The sequence below is a fragment of the Stereum hirsutum genome (genome assembly GCF_000264905.1).
Source record: "Stereum hirsutum FP-91666 SS1 unplaced genomic scaffold STEHIscaffold_17, whole genome shotgun sequence".
Lineage (NCBI taxonomy): Eukaryota > Fungi > Basidiomycota > Agaricomycetes > Russulales > Stereaceae > Stereum > Stereum hirsutum.
The window spans coordinates 1,400,837-1,419,768 of record NW_006763147.1 but is presented as its reverse complement, the minus strand read 5'-3'; the positions used below and the strand labels follow the sequence as shown (position 1 = coordinate 1,419,768).

At 51.0% G+C, this 18,932-nt stretch overlaps 6 protein-coding genes across 6 annotated transcripts; 4 read left to right on the top strand and 2 right to left on the bottom strand.

The window, feature by feature from the left end:
• The first annotated feature begins 83 nt into the window (after positions 1–83).
• STEHIDRAFT_86223 (glycoside hydrolase family 16 protein) lies at positions 84–2,778 on the top strand. The gene is made up of 10 exons (XM_007309499.1): positions 84–277; positions 356–425; positions 499–954; positions 1,046–1,282; positions 1,341–1,385; positions 1,455–1,661; positions 1,745–1,855; positions 1,928–2,023; positions 2,079–2,152; positions 2,223–2,778. The coding sequence occupies exons 1-10, from the start codon at positions 198–200 to the stop codon at positions 2,314–2,316; spliced, it is 1,470 nt and encodes a 489-aa protein (XP_007309561.1). The 5' UTR covers positions 84–197; the 3' UTR covers positions 2,317–2,778.
• A 738-nt stretch (positions 2,779–3,516) lies between these two features.
• STEHIDRAFT_161940 (NAD-P-binding protein) lies at positions 3,517–5,131 on the top strand (the record flags this gene model as incomplete). The annotated part of the gene is made up of 5 exons (XM_007309498.1): positions 3,517–3,579; positions 3,677–3,928; positions 4,215–4,646; positions 4,729–4,853; positions 4,972–5,131. 5 exons carry the CDS (start codon positions 3,517–3,519, stop codon positions 5,129–5,131), a joined length of 1,032 nt encoding a protein of 343 aa, XP_007309560.1.
• A 400-nt stretch (positions 5,132–5,531) lies between these two features.
• On the bottom strand, positions 5,532–7,625 carry STEHIDRAFT_66503 (MFS general substrate transporter; the record flags this gene model as incomplete). The annotated part of the gene is made up of 9 exons (XM_007309109.1): positions 5,532–5,770; positions 5,859–5,909; positions 5,966–6,187; positions 6,265–6,327; positions 6,395–6,489; positions 6,535–6,799; positions 6,877–7,038; positions 7,129–7,294; positions 7,395–7,625. The coding sequence occupies 9 exons, from the start codon at positions 7,623–7,625 to the stop codon at positions 5,532–5,534; spliced, it is 1,494 nt and encodes a 497-aa protein (XP_007309171.1).
• Positions 7,626–10,483: 2,858 nt separating this feature from the next.
• STEHIDRAFT_66170 (N-acyl-phosphatidylethanolamine-hydrolyzing phospholipase D) lies at positions 10,484–12,640 on the top strand (the record flags this gene model as incomplete). The annotated part of the gene is made up of 10 exons (XM_007309084.1): positions 10,484–10,672; positions 10,728–10,855; positions 11,141–11,271; positions 11,354–11,406; positions 11,482–11,498; positions 11,599–11,767; positions 11,828–11,964; positions 12,031–12,195; positions 12,315–12,422; positions 12,514–12,640. 10 exons carry the CDS (start codon positions 10,484–10,486, stop codon positions 12,638–12,640), a joined length of 1,224 nt encoding a protein of 407 aa, XP_007309146.1.
• Positions 12,641–13,292: 652 nt separating this feature from the next.
• On the bottom strand, positions 13,293–15,667 carry STEHIDRAFT_115132 (allantoate permease; the record flags this gene model as incomplete). Its single annotated transcript, XM_007309497.1, has 10 exons — positions 13,293–13,477; positions 13,543–13,627; positions 13,683–13,799; positions 13,855–13,941; positions 14,013–14,125; positions 14,183–14,308; positions 14,371–14,771; positions 14,846–14,940; positions 14,999–15,193; positions 15,479–15,667. The coding sequence occupies 10 exons, from the start codon at positions 15,665–15,667 to the stop codon at positions 13,293–13,295; spliced, it is 1,593 nt and encodes a 530-aa protein (XP_007309559.1).
• Positions 15,668–16,788: 1,121 nt separating this feature from the next.
• On the top strand, positions 16,789–18,688 carry STEHIDRAFT_142289 (uncharacterized protein; the record flags this gene model as incomplete). Its single annotated transcript, XM_007309496.1, has 2 exons — positions 16,789–18,525; positions 18,587–18,688. The coding sequence occupies one exon, from the start codon at positions 16,789–16,791 to the stop codon at positions 18,523–18,525; it is 1,737 nt and encodes a 578-aa protein (XP_007309558.1). The 3' UTR covers positions 18,587–18,688.
• Between the last annotated feature and the right edge of the window lie 244 nt (positions 18,689–18,932).

Genomic DNA, 18,932 nt, shown 5'->3' with positions numbered 1-18,932 from the left:
AAGGTAAAGTTATTTTTGGCACGCGTCGAACTGCGGTCCTCAGCATGGACCTCTCCGCTCATCTGCATCACTACCTATTCCAGTTCCTGCTGTCTCCTGACCCAACGCTATGGGGCTCTGCCGCGCGCGCAGACGTTCCAGAAGACGATGACTACCTGCATAATCCAGATCCGAGGCGAGACAAGAATATCGACTCAATGGGGACTATATTCACTGCGCGAGGGCTCGCTAATATTGGATGCCTGGCGATCGTTTTCGTTGGTCTTCTGGGTCTTTTGTACGTCCCTGCCTTCCCCTGTTATCGGCTGAATTACTCGACGGTTGAATTCTGACTTTTGCCGCGTGTGACTTGCAGTGCCGGATATCCAATAACTTCATGGGCAGTGGAGAAATTTGGGACAAAATCAACAGTAGCCACAACAAATGTACGTCCCCTTGACTTCCGATAAAGACTAAACCTCGACTCACACATGCTATCCCCTGCCTTCGCTTGAATAGGTCTCAAGTATCACCAATTTCCCCTCCCTAATCGATTCCGAAACCCCTGACTGGGCATTAACCCGCACCTCCTTCACCGATGGCGAGACCGAATACACCCTCGTCTTCTCCGACGAGTTCAACACCGACGGCCGGACGTTCTACCCAGGCGACGACCCATACTGGACCGCCGTCGACCTGCACTACTGGCAAACCGACGATCTCGAGTGGTACGACCCTGCCGCGGTCACCACAGCGAACGGTTCGCTGCAGCTCACACTTTCGAAGAAGAGCACGCACGGGTTGGATTATGAGGGAGGGATGGTGCAGACGTGGAATAAGTTCTGTTTTACCGGCGGGATCGTGGAGACGAGTGTGGTGCTACCGGGGATCAACAATGTCATGGGGCTGTGGCCTGCTGTTTGGACCATGGGGAACTTGGGAAGGGCAGGATACGGCGCTACTTTGGATGGCATGGTTCGTTTCTTACCTTCAACTCTTTTCTCGAATCATTACCTTTCATTTGACTAGTTGTGCGATCGGCTGATTCTTGGATTATATCATTCAGTGGCCCTATACCTACGACGCCTGCGACGTTGGCACGGTTGCGAATCAGACCAAAGACGGTCTTCCCACAGCGGCTACAATCAACGGCGATTCCTCATACGACGGTGTACTTTCCTACCTCGGCGGACAACGTCTCTCACGGTGTACATGTTCGGGTGAGTCGCATCCGGGGCCTATGCACGATGACGGGACATACGTTGGGAGATCGGCTCCGGAAATCGATATGTTCGAGGCGCAAGTGAGCCTATACAAGAATACTTTTCTTTGTGGATCCATGACTGAAGACTGTTGTTTAGATCACCGACGACCTCGGCTACGTATCGCAATCAGGACAGTTTGGCGTGAGTTCCCAGATCGCTCTGACTCTATCTCGCTTGGGCTGGGTACTGATGGTGATCTGATTCATCTAGCCGTTCAACTACGAGTATCAATGGAATGACACCGACGGAAACTATAACATTCCGAACACTACCGCCACAATCATGAACACCTATCTTGGTGGTGTCTACCAGCAGGCCGTGTCGGGCGTGACGCTGGTGGACCAGGATTGTTATCAGCTCGCGACCGGTTGCTTTTCCGTGTACGCCGTAGAGTACGAGCCTGGATTTGACGACGCTGTGAGTTTATTGACCCCTGACATCATTCTCCCGGATGGGCGTACTTGTCAGAGATATCATCACTGACGACTATTCCCTCGCAGTACATCACTTGGGTCGCACAAAACACGACAGCATGGACAGTTTACGCCGATGGCGTCGGTGCGGACGACACAGTCGAGATCAGTGCACGTCCTATACCTCAAGAGCCGATGGTCAGTCCTTCCTTCTTATTGTGGTCTCTCAACTGCTCACCAGCGAAAAACTCATGTGTTATTTCACTACAGTACATCCTCGCCAATTTGGGAATATCGACCTCGTTCACGACAATTGACTACGACGATCTGACATTCCCAGCCATCATGCAACTGGACTACATCAGGGTATGTACCACTGTTTATTTACTCCTTCACCGGCCTCTAATCCCTATTTCGGCAGGTTTACCAGCGAACAGACTCGATTAATATCGGTTGCGATCCTTCAGACTTCCCGACAGCAGATTATATCAACACGTACGTCCTTTGTGTCCTCCCTGACTGCTTGATTCCAAGCTTGGACTGATCACTCTGTTTTACGATGTAGGTACGCTGAAGCATATGCGAATCCGAACCTAACAACCTGGGTGGATGACTATGGACAGGACCAACCAAAGAACTCGTTCCTCGATGAGTGTTAATCGCCAAATCAGCCGGTCCTTCGACTATATTCGCAAAACATGCGAGCATCTGGACAATCACCCTGTTCATACTCGAGTCAGCCTCCAGATTGCAGAGCACCTTCTTGTAGTATCCCTTTCGCGTGGATATTCCAGATACGGTTTGACCTGCCGGTCTTGTGAATCCCATCTGGTCCATGCAGTACCATAGCCCTCTTTCCTCATCCCCTTGCAAACGTCTTGCGGGCAGGTGCGCTGGTCGAACTTCTATACCTTTTCTCCACCCTTACACCACTACGCATTCATACGGAGCTCCTCGTCAACGGCAGACGACGATCGGTTTCGCTTGGACCTTCAAAAACCGTGACTTCCTCTTTTTCTCGAGTTACTCGTACATACCCACTTGGCATGGGCGTCATTCTTCTTTGCCCTTCGCCTCACTTCTCTGTCCTCATCGCCATTTTACGCTGTGCTTCTATCATTCGTCCCCGCACGCTACAGTAAATCGCATTCATGTTGTTGTCACCACCATCATCACCACCATCACCGCCGTCGCCCCTTTTCGCGGTCCTCATTCATTATTTACCATGGGCTCATTCCATGGACTTCCACTCGTTTGATCTCGTATTTGGACACTCACCTACCTGCTTTGCCGTCACGATATCACCGCCACTTATTTATCCATCCGAGCCATAGACTCTCTTAGACACTCATATCACCCGAATGACATGGACATTGCTTGCGTATTTAATTATTCTTGGGTATATGGGCATGTAGTAGCTGATCTAAGGGTATCTGGCAGTGAAATACTTTAACTGGATGACTTTATGCAGCGATAAGAATATGGGGGCATCTTTGAGTATGCAGGGCAGCCTGGTTGGCAACAGTTGAATGTAATACTCGCATTATCGTGGGAAAACTCGGTCTCCAACAGCACCGTGCTCTCTACTTAACTTATCCCTGGAAGATCACTTTACTGTAACGAGTATGACAAGCTTAAGGTCATCATCAATACCGTTCCTAGGGTACTCGCCCCACTGTGGCTCCTTGCCTTGCGTACTGATGACTTGGCTGACCTCCAGCAACGTCACTCAAGTTTTCTTTGTATCGTCATTATGATTCACTGTTCTCTTGCAGTTCAACTTACCTCGCATTCATGTAAAGACTACCTCGTCTTACTATCAGCCTCTAAAACAAATCACCACCATCCCCCGAACGATAATGAGTCCCTTGTCCAGCAAAACTACCTTCACCCAGGATTCCGTAGAGGACCTCAGAGGCCGCGTATGTCCCTTTGTCATGTTCAATGCCCCTTAGTTCTCCCGACTCGCTCTCTTGTCACTTACCACTATTTGAATCATGGTTACCTCTCCCCATGCAGACCGCGCTCGTCACCGGCGGCACCGGTGGCATAGGCTACGAAGTCGCACGCGCCCTTGCCCTCGCCAACGCACGCGTCCTCGTCCTCTCCCGCAAGGTCGACAACGGTCATGCCGCTGTCGGGAAAATAAAGGAGTCCGCACCTGAGGGCATCATTCCTGACGTTGAGTTTGTGGAGTGTGATTTAGGAAGCCTGGAGAAGGTGAGGGAGGTCGGGCAGATGCTGTGTGAGAGGGAGGAGAGGCTTGACTTGGTACGTGCGTCATCTATGACTATGAGGTCTTTTCCACCATCGCATTCTTGCTCTTAATTCGTGCCACGAGGAAGGGCGCATGCTGCTCGAATGTAGTGACTGGTACTCTTGATTTCATCGCCTTGACTGACAGTCCTCCGCGGTCCTGATTAACTGTTTCACTTTGTCGAGTGGCACTTTGCCCCTGTGGCGCCAGCGTATCAATGTTAAGCTACCGACGTCCCTTCATTCCAACCTTCGCTCGGTCGATTTGTATTGACGTACTCACGGTCATCTTGTTGTACAGTTCATAGGCGACGCCGGCGTTGGCGTCAACAAGTTTGACTTCGACTCCGACGGCCTTGATCGCCACTTCGGTGTGAACGTTCTCGGGCACTACTACCTCCTCAACCTTCTCCTCCCCCTCATGCGCCGCACAGCCGCCATTCCCAACACGCCGTCTCCACGCATTGTCCTAGTTTCTTCTTCCCTGCACTCTACCGCCCCGTCGTCCGTCAAGTTCAAAGATGCGAGCGAGGTGAAGGGTAATGAGAAACCTAATGCTGGTTTTGGGCCTGGACAACTGTATGCGAGGAGTAAGCTGGGGGATTTGTTATTGGTGAAGGCGTTGGGCGATTATGTACTGAACAGCGATCTGGGTGAGGGAGAAGGTAAGATATGGGTAGAGGCGATCCATCCTGGGGCGGTGCATACGGCGCAGCCGAATCAGTTCAAGGAGGTTAGTGGTGATTTCCTTCTTTCACAATTTGTCGAGGCTCTCACTGGTCGAGCCATGATTGCTTAAACTCGTTGTTCTACAGGCCTATGGAAAGGTATTCGGGACCCTGGCAAAAGCAGCCGTCATCCCTTTCATGACCGGTCCTGATCAAGGCAGTCTGAGTACGCTTTACGCTGCTACGTCAGACGATATTCCGAAGAATGGGTGGTACGCCTCCCCTCCCGCTCACCCTTCTGCATGATATCCACTACTCACACCACTCTGTATTATGCACCCGCATAATTTCGTAATATACACCGTAAAACAATCGTACTGTTCATACTAGGCAAGCCGAGTACTTTGCCCACCCTGGCCCTCCCGGCGGCGAGTCGAAGCAGGCACAAGACGAAGAACTACGGAAGAACTTGTGGGAGCTTTGTGAGAGTTTGGTCAAGGAGAAGCTGGGTGAGGGGTCGTTGAGGAGTTGGGCGGAGGTTCAAGGGTAGAGAGTTAACGAAATTTCAACAATGCCCAAAAGGTCGTGGGTCTGAATCATGAAAACATTGAAGGTTGAGCCTGAGGGGCGAAGTTGAAGAAGGAAATATGTATTTTATGAATTAGTTGTGTGAACAATAGGCCGTGTCAGACTGTTCGTATACGGGACATGTGTATATTCTGTGCGCATGTCATGATAGCGAGTCTGACAGGCGCTTTACAATGCAAATGGCAGCCGAAGGCCTGGAGATCCTGACGTGAAGTATTATACATTTTACCAAAGCCCCAAGATGACCGCGCCAGTACAACAATCATCCTCGTCAATCCACAACGTCGCGATCCACTCCATTTCGGACAACAACACACCCTATCGCCCCGTAATTCAAGTTCACCTTCTCACCAATCTAAGATTCAGACCCGCCTCCCCGCCATCACGAATCCCTTCCTCTCCCCTCCCCACCCCAACAACGCCACCAACGCCGCAGCAGCAAAACAACTCCCCACGTATACGATCATTCCTTCGTATTTCCCACCTTGCACTCCGAACCCGGTGTGACTCATGTTGTTGTTGCCGGAGGATGAGACAATGGAAGACGAGGACGAGGATAGGGCGGTGGAGATTGGGGTTGAGAGGATGTTTCCGAGGCCGGCTGTGAGGATGGAGAAGAAGATACGTGAGTGTGATGGGTATGAGCGCTTCACAGACGCGATGTGATCGAAGGGGAGGACAGTACTGACTGGAAAGCATGAGCATGCCCATGAGCGTCATGGACGCCGAAGGATTATCCTCTACAAATAATAGACCATCAGGTCTAGCATTCTAAAACAAATGGGAGAAAACTTACTAGTGATCCCCTTGACGAATGCTCCCCAGATAGCGAACCACCCACCCGCCAGTATCCCATAGACCACTCCGAACACGAGCACACCGGCCACGACGTGGCCAGTGATGCCCCAAAGGACGAATGTGGCGACGGACGTGCAGGTGAACATGAAGAGGGCGATGATCCAGGGGGAGACGTAGTCGGAGAGGGCACCGAAGCCGAGCTTGGCGATGACGGATGCTCCTGGAGAGAGATAGACGGTGAGGTGAGTGAGTAGCGACGAGTATAGTATGAATGAGCGATGTATACTAGATACGTACCGTTCAATAGGGACAGTGAGAGCGACGAAGTAGAACTCGATACGTTCAATGCAGATGTAAACGCTGAGAAAAGAAAGGGAAAAACGGTGAGTATGTATGCTCTTTTCACGAGAAGAGAAAAGAAACCAACTAGGCAACCACACGATCGGCACATAATACGCAAACCCCTGCAACGTATTCGCCACAATCAACAACCACCAACTCCAATCCCTGACCCACGCCTGTCTCCCCAATCCATCCTCGCCCCTCGCCGCCACCCTCAAACTCCACATCCCACCCCTACTCGGCCCATGCACCCTCTGCAGCGGCAACCGCGGTTTAATCAGGAACAACGACCCTGCGGAACACACGACCAGAACTATCGAAAGATAACGCAGAGTTTTCCCGGTGCCCCATAGGGTGAAGAGATGGGGGAGGAGGAGGGGGAAGAAAAGGCCTGCGAAACTCGTTCCGGCGAAGATGACGCCGTAGGCCATTCCACGCCGTTTGACGAACCATTCTTGGAGGAGGCCTGGGATCGGGGCGTACAATAGTGCTATAGTTCGTGATTGCAAAGATAAATATCAACCCTGGGTCCTCGACGGCCGAGATGAAGTGAACATAGGAACCTACCTCCGCCCAAGGAGTAAAGAGCGCCTTGTAATCCAACTAATTGGGTTACGCTAGTCGCATAACTGGCTGCAAAGAGAGCGACCCACGACAGGACGGCACCAACCCACATCATCGTCGTCCGAAGTTGAGGAAACCGATTGGTGAGAGGGTAAAGTAAACAGCCTGCCATACCAGCAAACAATGGTCTCGTCAGTCCCTATAATTTCTCGGAGGAGAAATAACATCTTGAGCGAAACTATTCCCTGAACTCACTGGTACAATACATAAGTCCGGAGCATAAATTACCAGTGAGTGGCAAAAGATATGCTGCATTAGGTTGTGAAGACCATTTCGAATCGGCGAGGTAGGCATCGAGGAAGACACCATAAGAGCTTGGGAAGCCCCACGCAATCGTTTCTATCATGAACGCACCGGCCAGCTGATGGTATATAGATACACCAGATGAATCACAGATCGTCAGTATAATGGGCGGTGGACAGAAGGCCGGATTGGAAACAGAACAAAAAAAATCAACGCACAAATGACCATGCTCGATACCCCCCATCCACAGGGGCCAGAGACGACTCGTTTCTAAGACTCGAGGAATCAGCTTCGACCTGGTTGTCATACTCCTCAGTGGTGTTGGGCGTTACGGTGGCTGGAACAGATGATGGGCCATCCAAACGGGAAAGCTCAATTGATCGGGGAGTCGATCCGTGATGACTCGACGCGTCGAACGCCGGTGCTGAACAAGGGATGCCAGATGCCATTTTCGGAATTATGAAATACCCACTCTCTGTGTTGTCCGTTAGTTCAGTAGTCGAGGAAACAAAGTGGTAGTGAGAGACAGACAAGCTGGCATTGTGTACGCCTACAAGCTGGAAAAATCGAGACGAAACGTAAACCAACGAGTCATTCCGTGTGGCACATCGGCATTGCCGATACCCAAGATAAGATCAAATCAACAGATTCTCAACAAATGAGGCGTGTAAGCAGACGGCATTGAAACGGCATACTGTGGCGGACTAGGAAGCTGGACGGACATAGAAGCTGGACAAAGTTTTCTGGAATTTTAAGCAGGCATATTCATACCTTTTTGTCTCTACATAAACTGTAGGTATATGCCTTCCCGTGCGGTATGCAAAAATACTTTGTGTTATTCTCGTGAGTATCTTGTAGAACATGGTGAAATGTTGTCGGAGATGGGGTTTGTGTGGCAACTTTGCCACATGTAGAGAGCTCAACCGACATGGACGCCTCGACCAGCCTTTAATATCAGCCTATATGCTCGTGAAGGTATATGTGGGGCGTGAACACGGACATGCCATAAGTGATTCCAAATTATTTTGGCAGACAATGGTTGCCTACTTTTACGTGTGACATCTTTTGTTGAGGGGATCCTCTGGCTAACGCGCCACAAGAGGCTCCCACTTCGTGAGGTTCTAGCACCAGCATCTATCATCTTCCTCATACAAAAAGTTTATAGTCTTGGAGTCCCAGCCAAATACTTCTGTTGCCGAGCTGTGCTTATTTTTACCAGACCGTTTGGCTTCCAGAGAGCACAATTTTATAGAAGTGGCCGATTTTGCACCTCTCAAACACCCGAATGAATTTCGAGTGCAAAATATCGTGCAGCATTCCACAAATATTTGAGCAGATAGAATGGTACATAATGGAGCGCTACGGGTACTTTTTGTTGCTGGTCTTATAACAATTATGTGTACGAAATCGGTGGGCAAGGGGGTGTGGCGCCTTTTGACCTCTTTTTCGCCACTCATTCGGCAATAGCCGGGCCCTTTCGGCGCGCGTCCAGCTTCCCTGTTTTGCCACTTTCCCCAGTCGTCGTCGTAAAATATTCGTTCGTGATGATTTAGTACATCAGACTCTCCAAACAATTGTAATGGCACTAAATATATGCCGGACTACCCAAATGTGCCATTTTGTTTGCATGTCATAGACAGGATATTGAATAAACCAGCGAGAAAGCCCATCTGTCCAGGATCCTAGTCCGCCACAGTACAGGGTTTTGCATATGAAACCGGAATGTCGCGCGAAGAAAAATCCTGGGCGCCTGAGCCAAACAAAGCCGTAAATGGTAAGCACTCTCGGCGACGTTTCGGCAGTGGCGCACCTCAGAAATACCTCTCATCTCTCCGGCCCATATCGTTGTTCAGAGACCTCTCGATATGCTCTCTAGTGCTTGAACTTAGATCTTACGGAACTCCGCCCTATAAGAGTTCTCGCCTTCATCATGTATTCTCGTGACATTGTTTTCGCAACGATCAACACGTTCGGTGTTCCAGCGGTCCTCAACAACATTGCATCAACATCAACGTCGACTTTTCGCTCTGGTAGTCGCAAGGACAATCGGGTCTCAGCTCGTGTTCCCGGCCACGCTATCTATGCGACAAAGACAACGAGATTCTGAACGTAAGTACCGGCATGACTGAAGGGATGTTTTTGTAGGAAGGAAGTCTGTTCATCTGCGTATGTCGGAAGGGTGCGTCCTTTCTTCTCTTTCCTCGCATACAAAGCCATTGGACTTATTGTAATCTTTTCTGTCCATCGTTCCCCCCTTTCCCCTCGTAATCGAGGAACCACCTTGTCCGTGCTCCAGAACTGCCCTGCGACAACAGAGTACTAAAACTCCGCGCGCAAAGCATCAGGACTGGGTAACCGGTGGGTATTCGGTTCGCTTTCAACTGCATGTGTCAGATTTCTGCTTCAGTACAATCAACATGAAAAGCCGATGCTCCCGGTCATCATGCTCGCGATGCCCTCCCATCCCACCTCGTAAGTCTCCGAGACATATGTGTCCCCCCTCTTTCTTAGTACACTCATGTGGTATTTAGTTGGTATTTTTTTCATCCTTTCACGAGTCTCGAGACGAGATGCATATATGGAATGGCTGAGTGGGGTGACTAAGGTGTATCCTATGGTACCGGAGGAAGTCGAGCCTCGAGTCGTGTGGAATGGCAGCCCGCACGTCTGCGCCTGTTATGTTGAGGGTTGAGGGATTGTCTCGTCGGGCTCTTTTATAACGGGTCTTTTGGACTTATCTGATATGTACTTCAGTAGCAACGAATATGATCACAAATGCAAACCTGCTGAGCACCTCTCAGTGGGATGAAGGGTGTGCAATGTCGGTACGCTCAAGAACAGGGGCATACCTCGCTGGTGCCACACGAATCCTGCCGAGGAATGCCGAGCAAGGCTGCCGTTTATGGCTTTGTTTGGTTCAGGCACACAGGATTTTCTGCGCGCGACATTCCGGTTTCTTATGCAAAACCCTGTAGTTAAGCATGCTAGCACAGCATTCCAACCACTTAAATGAAGTCCTCCAGCGACTTGCTTGAATCGAGCATTCCTGGACATCGCTGCCAGCTTGCTACAGCCGAAGTGTACGCGTACGCCAGGCATCAAAGGCATCAGAATGGACGCCACTTACAGTCCGTGCCGTCTTGAACGCGCACGACCAAATGCGGGCGCTGATATACAACGTCAGGCGCTTCCGACAGCTATACATTACAGGCCCCTCGGCCTATAACTTATGTGTTCCCCCTTGCGGTCTGTCCTCACTGTCACCACCACTCCTCAGTACCTTTGCCGCCCCTCTCACATCGCCAGCATGCGTTGCGCGTCCCCTTCAAACAGTCCGAATATTGCTACCAGCGCGACGGTCATCGAGCCTCCGCGGAGGTTCCCCTCTGGATACGTCAACGGGAAACGTCCCGCCCACCATCTCAATGATTCAAAGTCCAAGTTCCACAATCCGTGGCCTTCGTTCAGGTATCAGAGCACGGGGATGTGGATCGATGTGAGTTTTCTCCTTCTTCCTGCTCTCCGACCGAGATATTCACGTTACCGTAAAGATGATTCGGAAAGGTGCCTCTGGGGGCGTAAAGATCCCGGAAGACGTGAAGGACCATATACCGACTCAGGTCCCGACGTGGGGTACTGGCAAGGGAAATGAAGAAAAGGCAAAGGCGACGTGGCTCGGGTGAGTGCGCGTTTCTCCAGTGATGGTTAGGCTGCCTGGTCAGCGGATGTGGCGAGGTCTTCCATTGGCCATTGCTTGGACGTTGCTGACGCGTCGCGGCTGACATGCCTTGGCCTTCCGGGCGTCTATGCAAACGCCGCTCGTTCTGTTGTACTTGGTGGGCCACAGAGTCGGGCCTCATCTACGCCACTCTCGTCCACAATCCAAAGACCTCGCCAAAGCCACTGTTCCTCTCGCCAAACCGTTACTTTGGTAATATACCCCTTATACTGACACTCTTCATAGCCACGCCTGCTATCTCCTTGAACTCCCCACACCTCCCAACGCCACCCGTGGCCCACGCATCATCTTCGACCCCGTCTTTTCGAACCGTTGTTCGCCCGTACAGTGGGGTGGTGGGCCTCCTAGGTTTACTGGTACGTTTTATACCTTTATGATGCTCTGTCGGTGGCACTGGTGGCATTGCGATATTGTACTTACGGATGTGCTGTGGTGTAGATGCACCATGTAAGATTGAGGACGTACCAGACGTGGATATGATCGTGTTATCCGTAAGTTTTCTTTTCGAAGCCGAGAGAGCGAGATGAAGGACGCTGACGTCTGCGTGTTCTTTATGCTGGCTATAGCATAATCACTACGACCAGTACGTTCCATACCTTCTTTCCTCCTCTGCACCTCTGCGTTTCCTGCACACATGCATACTAACACACTGCATCGTACATGTATCGCATCTCATCTCACAGCACCGACCTTCCAACCCTCCGTTCCCTCTGCAACCCCACCTCCCGATCCACAGCCCCACACGTCTTCGTCCCACTATCCAACGGCCACCTCATGCAGTCCTCGCTCTCGCTCCCCGCATCACGCGTACATGAGATGGATTGGTGGGACGAGAGGCTCGTCAAGCTTACGGTTCCAGGCGTTCCAACTTCATCCACCTCCGGGCCTTCGGACACCAAGACATCAGAAAAGACCGCAGACGGCCAGATCGACGCGCAGGTCCGTATAACCTGTACACCCTCCCAACATACCTCCGGACGAACAGGGTTCGACCGTTGGTCTACGCTATGGGGCGCATATGTCATTGAAGAGCTCCTTCCTCCTTCCTCGTCGGAACCTCCGACGAGTTCGTCAGAATTGGCTACGGTGAAGGGCGAGGGCGAAGGACTGTGGAGTCGGGTGGGAAAGAAGGTGTACTTTGCGGGAGATACGGGGTATAAGACTGTGCATGTGCATAAGGGGGAGAAGGAGGACGATCCGGTGGCGAGGGAGGTTTGTCCTGCGTTTAAAGAGGTTGGTGAGAGGTTTGGAGGGGTGGATGGGGCGATGTTGCCTATTGGGTACGTCCTTTACATCTTACGGGGTTTTGTGCCTGCAGATTCTTGGGTGTTACTTTTGCGCGAGGACTGACTCTGTTTTTTTTGGTCTGTTTGGCGGTGGCGGTGTTATGGTGATATAGGGCCTATCATCCAAGGGAGATGTGGTCGAACTTGCATGCGTCGCCTGCGGATGCGGTGAGAATGTTGAGGGACGTGAAGGGGAAGAAAGGGCTGGCCATGCACTGGGGGTGGGTTCTATTCGTTCTCTTCTCTTATTCCTCCCTCCTCACTCTTTCCGGCTCTCGTATTTACGTCCACGCAATTCTTATATTCCTACAGGACGTGGCAACTCACCTCCGAACCGGTGCTCGAGCCTCCCGTCGCGCTGAAAGAGGAACGGGAAAAGTTGGGAATGAGGGAGGACGAGTTCGTTGTTCCTGGTTTGGGGGAGACCGTTTTCTTTTAAGTTAATTTCTTCTACCTTACGCCTTTTCACGCTTGCTCTTGGACTAGACGAACTCTTGGGAACGTGTGAGCTTTCCTATATATTTTGGACATGTGGGCCATGTAACGAACACGGTTTCCTTATTACGGTTGGTGGGTTTAGAGTGACGGACGCTACGTGACTTTTTTATTCTTCGGGTGGGCTATTTAGTATGTACTTGTCGCGGAGCTCTTGTAATAGATATGTAGACTTCGCTCCACTGAGGTGGTCCGGAAAGATTGTTCGAGATCGGCTCGGTTTGTTTGCTCTACTATGAGGTCGAGAGCTAGCGCCTAGACTGGTGCGAGTACTCTGACGCCATTTATTCATGCATTGAACGCATACCTTATCGTTCAAGGCGTACATCACAACGACGAAGGCGTTCGTTATCATTTCGCTCGAAGCAGTCCATTTGTGTTGAATCTGAGCCTGTGCCTGGACAGCAGCGGCGGACACTAGTCTGTTGTACAGTACTCCATTGAATCCTCTGCGGTTTGATACTACGTTCCGAGTGCGAGAAAAATCCTGTCTATTCCAACGTACAAATTCGTGAAAATACTACTACACCCTCCACCCAAACGAGAAAAAAAAGATCGTCGTCTACATCATCGGCATCTGACTGCTAGGCTCAGAGCTAGCCCAGGGTCTCCAGCTTAGCCTCGTCAACACGATCGGTCTTCTCCCCCTTAACATCGCTTGCCTCCAAGTGCGGGATATCGCTGACCTGAGACGACGCAGGTAACGAGTCCTCAGGCTCCGCTCTCGACGCCGTTCTTCTATCCCGCCAAAGAAGGATCTGAATGGCAGCCGTCACGAGAACTGTAGGGAAAGGACTTGTTAACGGCATGTCCAAAGCACTTCAGATAGAGGTAGGGTGGATTTACTCAGTAGGACTTGAAGGATGATAGACCAGAGGTATCCCTTCTTGGCGGCTGGGAAGTCCGTGGTCTTCCATACGAAGTTGGGTGCCTGATCCCCGTACATTAGGAGTAGTTTACACCCGCGAAGGACAGAAGGGACTTACGACCGCCTGCACGACATACGCGAGGTCGTTAGCCAGTCCAACAACTAACGCTCTCTTCTCCGTGTCATCCGAGCAAATCTCGTTGATCCAGCTCAAGATGAGTGGGCCGGCGCCGAACTAGTTAAAATTGGGTGAGTGAAGGCAGGGCTAGACAGACGAAGAACAGACATACCCCAAGTTGACTGAGCCAATATACAACCTTTCGGCCGTAAATGTTCTCGTACAGCGGCATCTGGCGCATGAGAATGCTGAAGATAAGCTAAATGGTGGGGAGTATCTGTCAGCAAGCACTCCGAAAAGAAAGAGACATGCGAAGGGCTCCAAACTCACGGTTAAGACGGCACCGGCGTAGATGAAGGGCCAGCGCGACCCGCGGCATGCGTCGGAGAGCCAACCCCACACGAAAGCCACACAGATGAAGAGACCGGTCGTGGTGAGAGGCACTGTAAAAGGTATTAAACGTGAGCTATGCCTCAGAGTCTCGGGGGCAACAGACATACGAGTGTTTATCTGCGAAACGGTGAAAGTAACGCCGGGGACGGGAGCAGGTGTTTCGTTGAAGCTCTTCAGCCAGTAGCCCATGGCTGCTTGCGGCCCACCGTTGTTCCACACGATGTACAGCAAGGCTGAGTTTTAATGGTCAGCACGGGCCTCGAGCACAGAAGATATGGGACTTGAAAGTACTCACGAAGGAGGTAAGTATGCCAGCTCAACAATATCCTCTTCACCTTTGACTGTGTCCATGGCTCCTTTCCCGCGCGTCCAATAGCCTCCATCCGCCTAACCGAGAGAACGTGTTCCTCTTCGGACGTCCACCATGTCTTTTTCCCACCTTGCGGTAGATTGGGAAAGAACAAGAAGCCGAGCAAGGCGAGCGGTAGCGTGATAATGCCGTCTATGATGAACAGCCATCTCCAACCTGCATAGCCACCCACGCCACTCAGGTTCGTGTAGGCGGCCGCCTGCAGGAAACCGCTGAACAGCTGCCCAATCGAGCCAGCTAGCCAAAATACCATGGCTCGCTTGCCAATCTCCCGAGGGGTATACCACGACCCGAGCAGGTAATGAATGCCGGGGTAGAAGCCAGATCTGTGCAGGAAACGTTAACCTCTGATCCGCTGAAGCAAATTTCAGGTGGTAGGATCAAGGGGATGAAGGCTTACTCGAAGAGGCCTACGAGAAACCGTAGGGCGTAGAGAGACTTGTACGACTTCACGGTCGAAGTACAGATGGTGGCGATGCCCCAGCCGACCTCAAGCTACATGATTTATGTCAGTGCTGTTGGCACAGTTGAGATGGTACGGAAAGATACGCACCGCAGGTATGACCCATCGCGGCGATACACGAGTCAGTAGCAGATTCGAAGGAACCTGCCCAATGACATAGCCGACGGTATAGATGGAGGTGCTGGTCACGAGCTGGTTACCATACATCTGCAGGTCTTCCTCCATGCCACTGAGGTAGGCATTGTTGACGTTGGTCAAATCGAGGTTCTTGAGGAAGTAGCCGATCTAAGCAGTTCTGTGTTAGAACATTTATATTCTTTATGACGGCAGCAGGGAACGTAAAATGAGCGTTCAACACCCGACATTCACCCGTTTTAGACGCTGGATGTCGGTGAAAATACCCATGCATCCAAAACGGGTGAAATCCATCACAGACAAGCGCTAGAATACCGGTTACATCGCTGCTCCTGGAGACAGAATAAGTGAAACACCGCTCAACGGGTGCAATTCACAGGTTTGAAGGACCCGTTTCGTTGGCCATTGGATAAATTAGAGACGGCAAACACTCACCGAGGCGAAGGTTAGCACGAAGGCATCCAGCTTGAACAACAGCCAGCGCTGGTCCTGGGGAAGCTCCCATGTGTCCCAGACGTAGCCCTTCCACGTCTTGATGGGTTTCACCAGTGGCTCTGGAGAGTCATTGCGACCAGCCTCCGAGTCCAGGCTGTATGCGCCAATCTTCTCCTCTGCGTGTCCCATGTTGATTGCCGATTTTGGGAGATGGGAACGACGCAGACCATCATGTATCGAAGGGTCAGTATATACGGGAAACAAAGCATGACAGTGGCCTCATCGTTTCTGTCAATCACACCATTCCATACCTCTCGAATCCGATAGTTATGTTGCTCAACTTGGTCCCTGTCGTAAGGCAGAAGAGCGTGGACTCGAAAGCGCCCTTCTCTGGCGTCATCCACGGAGCATTGCTGCGACAGGTCGCATTTATCATCACGCAATCGTCGCCATGTATCATACCTTCTCTATCATGATATTACTGCGGGTGCATATAATCCTTGTACAGAGTGCTATAGCAAGATTGGGCGTTCCTAGTACTGTAGCAGACGGAGGAGCGAGACGAGAACACGATGGAAAAGACCGCAATTAGCAGGCGCCGGCGGTAAATTCGTAGCAAGTATCTATGAGCTGCCGGCGATTCAAGCAGAGTAACTCGCGTCAAATGGTCATCCTGTAGAAAACATCGCCTGTTTGGCCATTTGGTACGTCCTCAAGATCCTAGAAGATTTATGTGAGTGCGGCGACTTGGAGAGCTCCAGATCCCCCAAGCCAACCAAAAGTTCGCGGTTACCCATTCCGCCGGGTTGTCGGAGATCGTCGGAGTCTAAAGAGCGTTCCCACTCATACATCCCCGCGACGCGCGGGAACTTGAACGTAACTGTCTTTGCAGAGGTCGGCCATCATCGATCATTGTTGTGTAGCTTCATCGTCATTACCATTCTCGTCTCTTCTTCTCCCTTTACTTGTCACACACAAAATAAGCTCTGTTCTTTGTCTGATTTAGGATCGCGGAAGCTTGGGCTCATTTCGCATTGTTCCATTGGATCTAGGTAAACGTGTTGTAGTACACAGCACGGGCAGTCTTTGAGGGACACTCGAGAGTTTAGTCGCCAGTGTGTACAACAGGTTTGTGCTACATAGCACAGTCGTACACGTCCCGGCCTTCCAAGGCGCATCTCGGCACCAATATTCAATTTTTGCGACTTGCCCGTACAGCCCTAACCTTTAGTGCGCCCACTTTTTATTCCTCCTTCAACTTCACCGTGAGACTAATGGTGATGCCCAGCTCTCGATAGCATTGATCCCAAATGACCGGCACCCGCTTTGCCGAAAGCTCTCAGACTGAGTTCAAAGACTTATCTGTACCACGACAGTCGACTTATGACGCGAGCATCGCTCCCTTCATCTCGACTTCGAAGGAAAGCTCTTCGTTCTGTTACATCGAGCGCATTCCGCCCGAGATCCTCGCCAAAATCTTCTTGCTCGCGAATGGCCAACAGGGCATAACCATCCATGACGACCCCAACCGCGCTTCTGATGCTCCTATGATCTTCTCGTCCGTCGACCGCCTCTGGCAGCAGATTGCCACTGAGACACCACAACTCTGGACATACATTCATATCAGTCATCGCCGACCCAACTTTCTTCTCCAGACCCTCGCTCACATCGAGCGGTCTGGAGATTTGCCTCTGGATATCACAATTTGGTGGCGTCCTTCCGACGAGCCTTTAAACAAATTTCGAGGGAAAAGAGCTGACAAGGCATCCACTGCATTGTTTCATAAGACCGTGAAAACGTGGAGTGGGGTCATAGAGGAACAACTACAGGCCTTGTTACGCTATACCGGACGTTGGAGATCGTTTCAGCTTATGCTGGACAGCCTTGAGCTTATGCACACACACTTGACTTGGCTGGTCCCCGTTTCCGCCCCAGGCCTTACCCACTTGTCTCTGGTATATGAGAATATCGTAAACCATATGGAGGAGACGCATTTGTATGAACCTGTCGGTCCATTGTTCACTGGCGGATCACCCCTAGCAATCTCCACCGTCATGGTTCACGGTGTTTCTGTGAAGTTGCTGCCGCATCCATGTCGCCACCTGAGATCTCTTCACCTTGGGCAAAGCGAGGACTGTCCGGTTTATAGCCCGCCACTTCCAGAGCTCCTTGACTTCATCAATGGTAGCTCTCTTCGCGATCTCCAATTCACACAGATTCTCTGCGAGGGTGAATTCACACCAAACTCCGATGTATGGCCTCACGAGGTCGTGCGCCTTCCATCCTTGGAGAAACTTCACATCCAGGACGATTTTACTTTTTGGGTCACGACTTTTCTAGCCCGAACCCACATTCCAAATCTGCGTATCCTGGAGCTTCGACTTGAGAAAGTATATGAGTCCTATGATGAATTCGTGGACACAATGGTCAGACCGTACCCCGATCTACAGCGTTCGATGCTACGCTCAGTGCAAGCTCTACAAATCACCAATTTACCGTACGAGCGGGACCTTTATCTGGATTCCCAGAGTTCTGACATCCCGATCTACCACGAGCTCGACAACCTAAGTGTCATAATGGTTGATTGCTCCTCAGGGAGATGTTGTTATGATGCATTTCCAGAAAGGCTCCTGCGTTTTACCTGCTTTCCAAGTCAGCTCGATTTCCCTCCAGACCACCATCCTCGCATTCCGCTTCCCCGTCTGAGGACGGTCGTTCTTCGCAATCCCAATATCCGCGAGGTCAAAAATTTAGTAACGGCCAGAAAAGCAGCCGGAGTTCCTATTCGACGACTCTTTCTACAAATGAGTCGCAGTAAGTCGAGTGTTCGAGGAAAGAGGTACATGGCTCTCGATCCTGCGGATGTACTTTGGTTCTCGCAGAATCTCGAGACGTTCGTGGAGCTTTCTTCTGAAGAGGACGAAGATTACAGAGAGTTCTCATTGGTGTCACCACCGGCCGATATAACGCTGGAGAGGCTGCTGGAGGCGGATTCGGCAGCGGAGAGGGTGGTTGTGTCGTTCATGGATGTGTTTACAAAATCCTAGGTAAGTCCTTGTCGTATTTTCACACTGTGGTATCATGTCGCTCACGATCTATCTCGTGAAGTTGAGTCAATATTCGTCTGTTTGTTCGGTCGAGCCATCAGAGTTTGTATAACTTTGCGTTCTGTACGTTTAAAACGAGATCTGTCTGATGTCCTTGTAACACAAAGAAGACCAAAACGAAGACCCAATAAATCATTTTAGGAAGATGAGCGTAAGTAACACTCGTGATGATACACGCCATCCCCGCGGAAAAGTGAGCCAGAATAAGGATACAAACGTGGAGAGGACAAGAAGCCGCACCCAAGCGACGGCTCTCTGATTAGAACCAAAAAGACTTGGGCGAGAAACAGAGTCAGCCATAAAAATTATTGTAATAAATATTCTGAGGTTGAGTGATGGTCGCTATC

Bases quoted from the DNA above. Each gene is read 5' to 3' on its own strand.
- STEHIDRAFT_86223 (XM_007309499.1), top strand. From the start codon at position 198: ATGGGGACTATATTCACTGCGCGAGGGCTCGCTAATATTGGATGCCTG. The intron at 1,662-1,744 runs GTGAGTTTATTG...ATTCCCTCGCAG, and splicing joins AGCCTGGATTTGACGACGCT to TACATCACTTGGGTCGCACA. The intron at 2,153-2,222 runs GTACGTCCTTTG...TTTACGATGTAG, and splicing joins ACAGCAGATTATATCAACAC to GTACGCTGAAGCATATGCGA.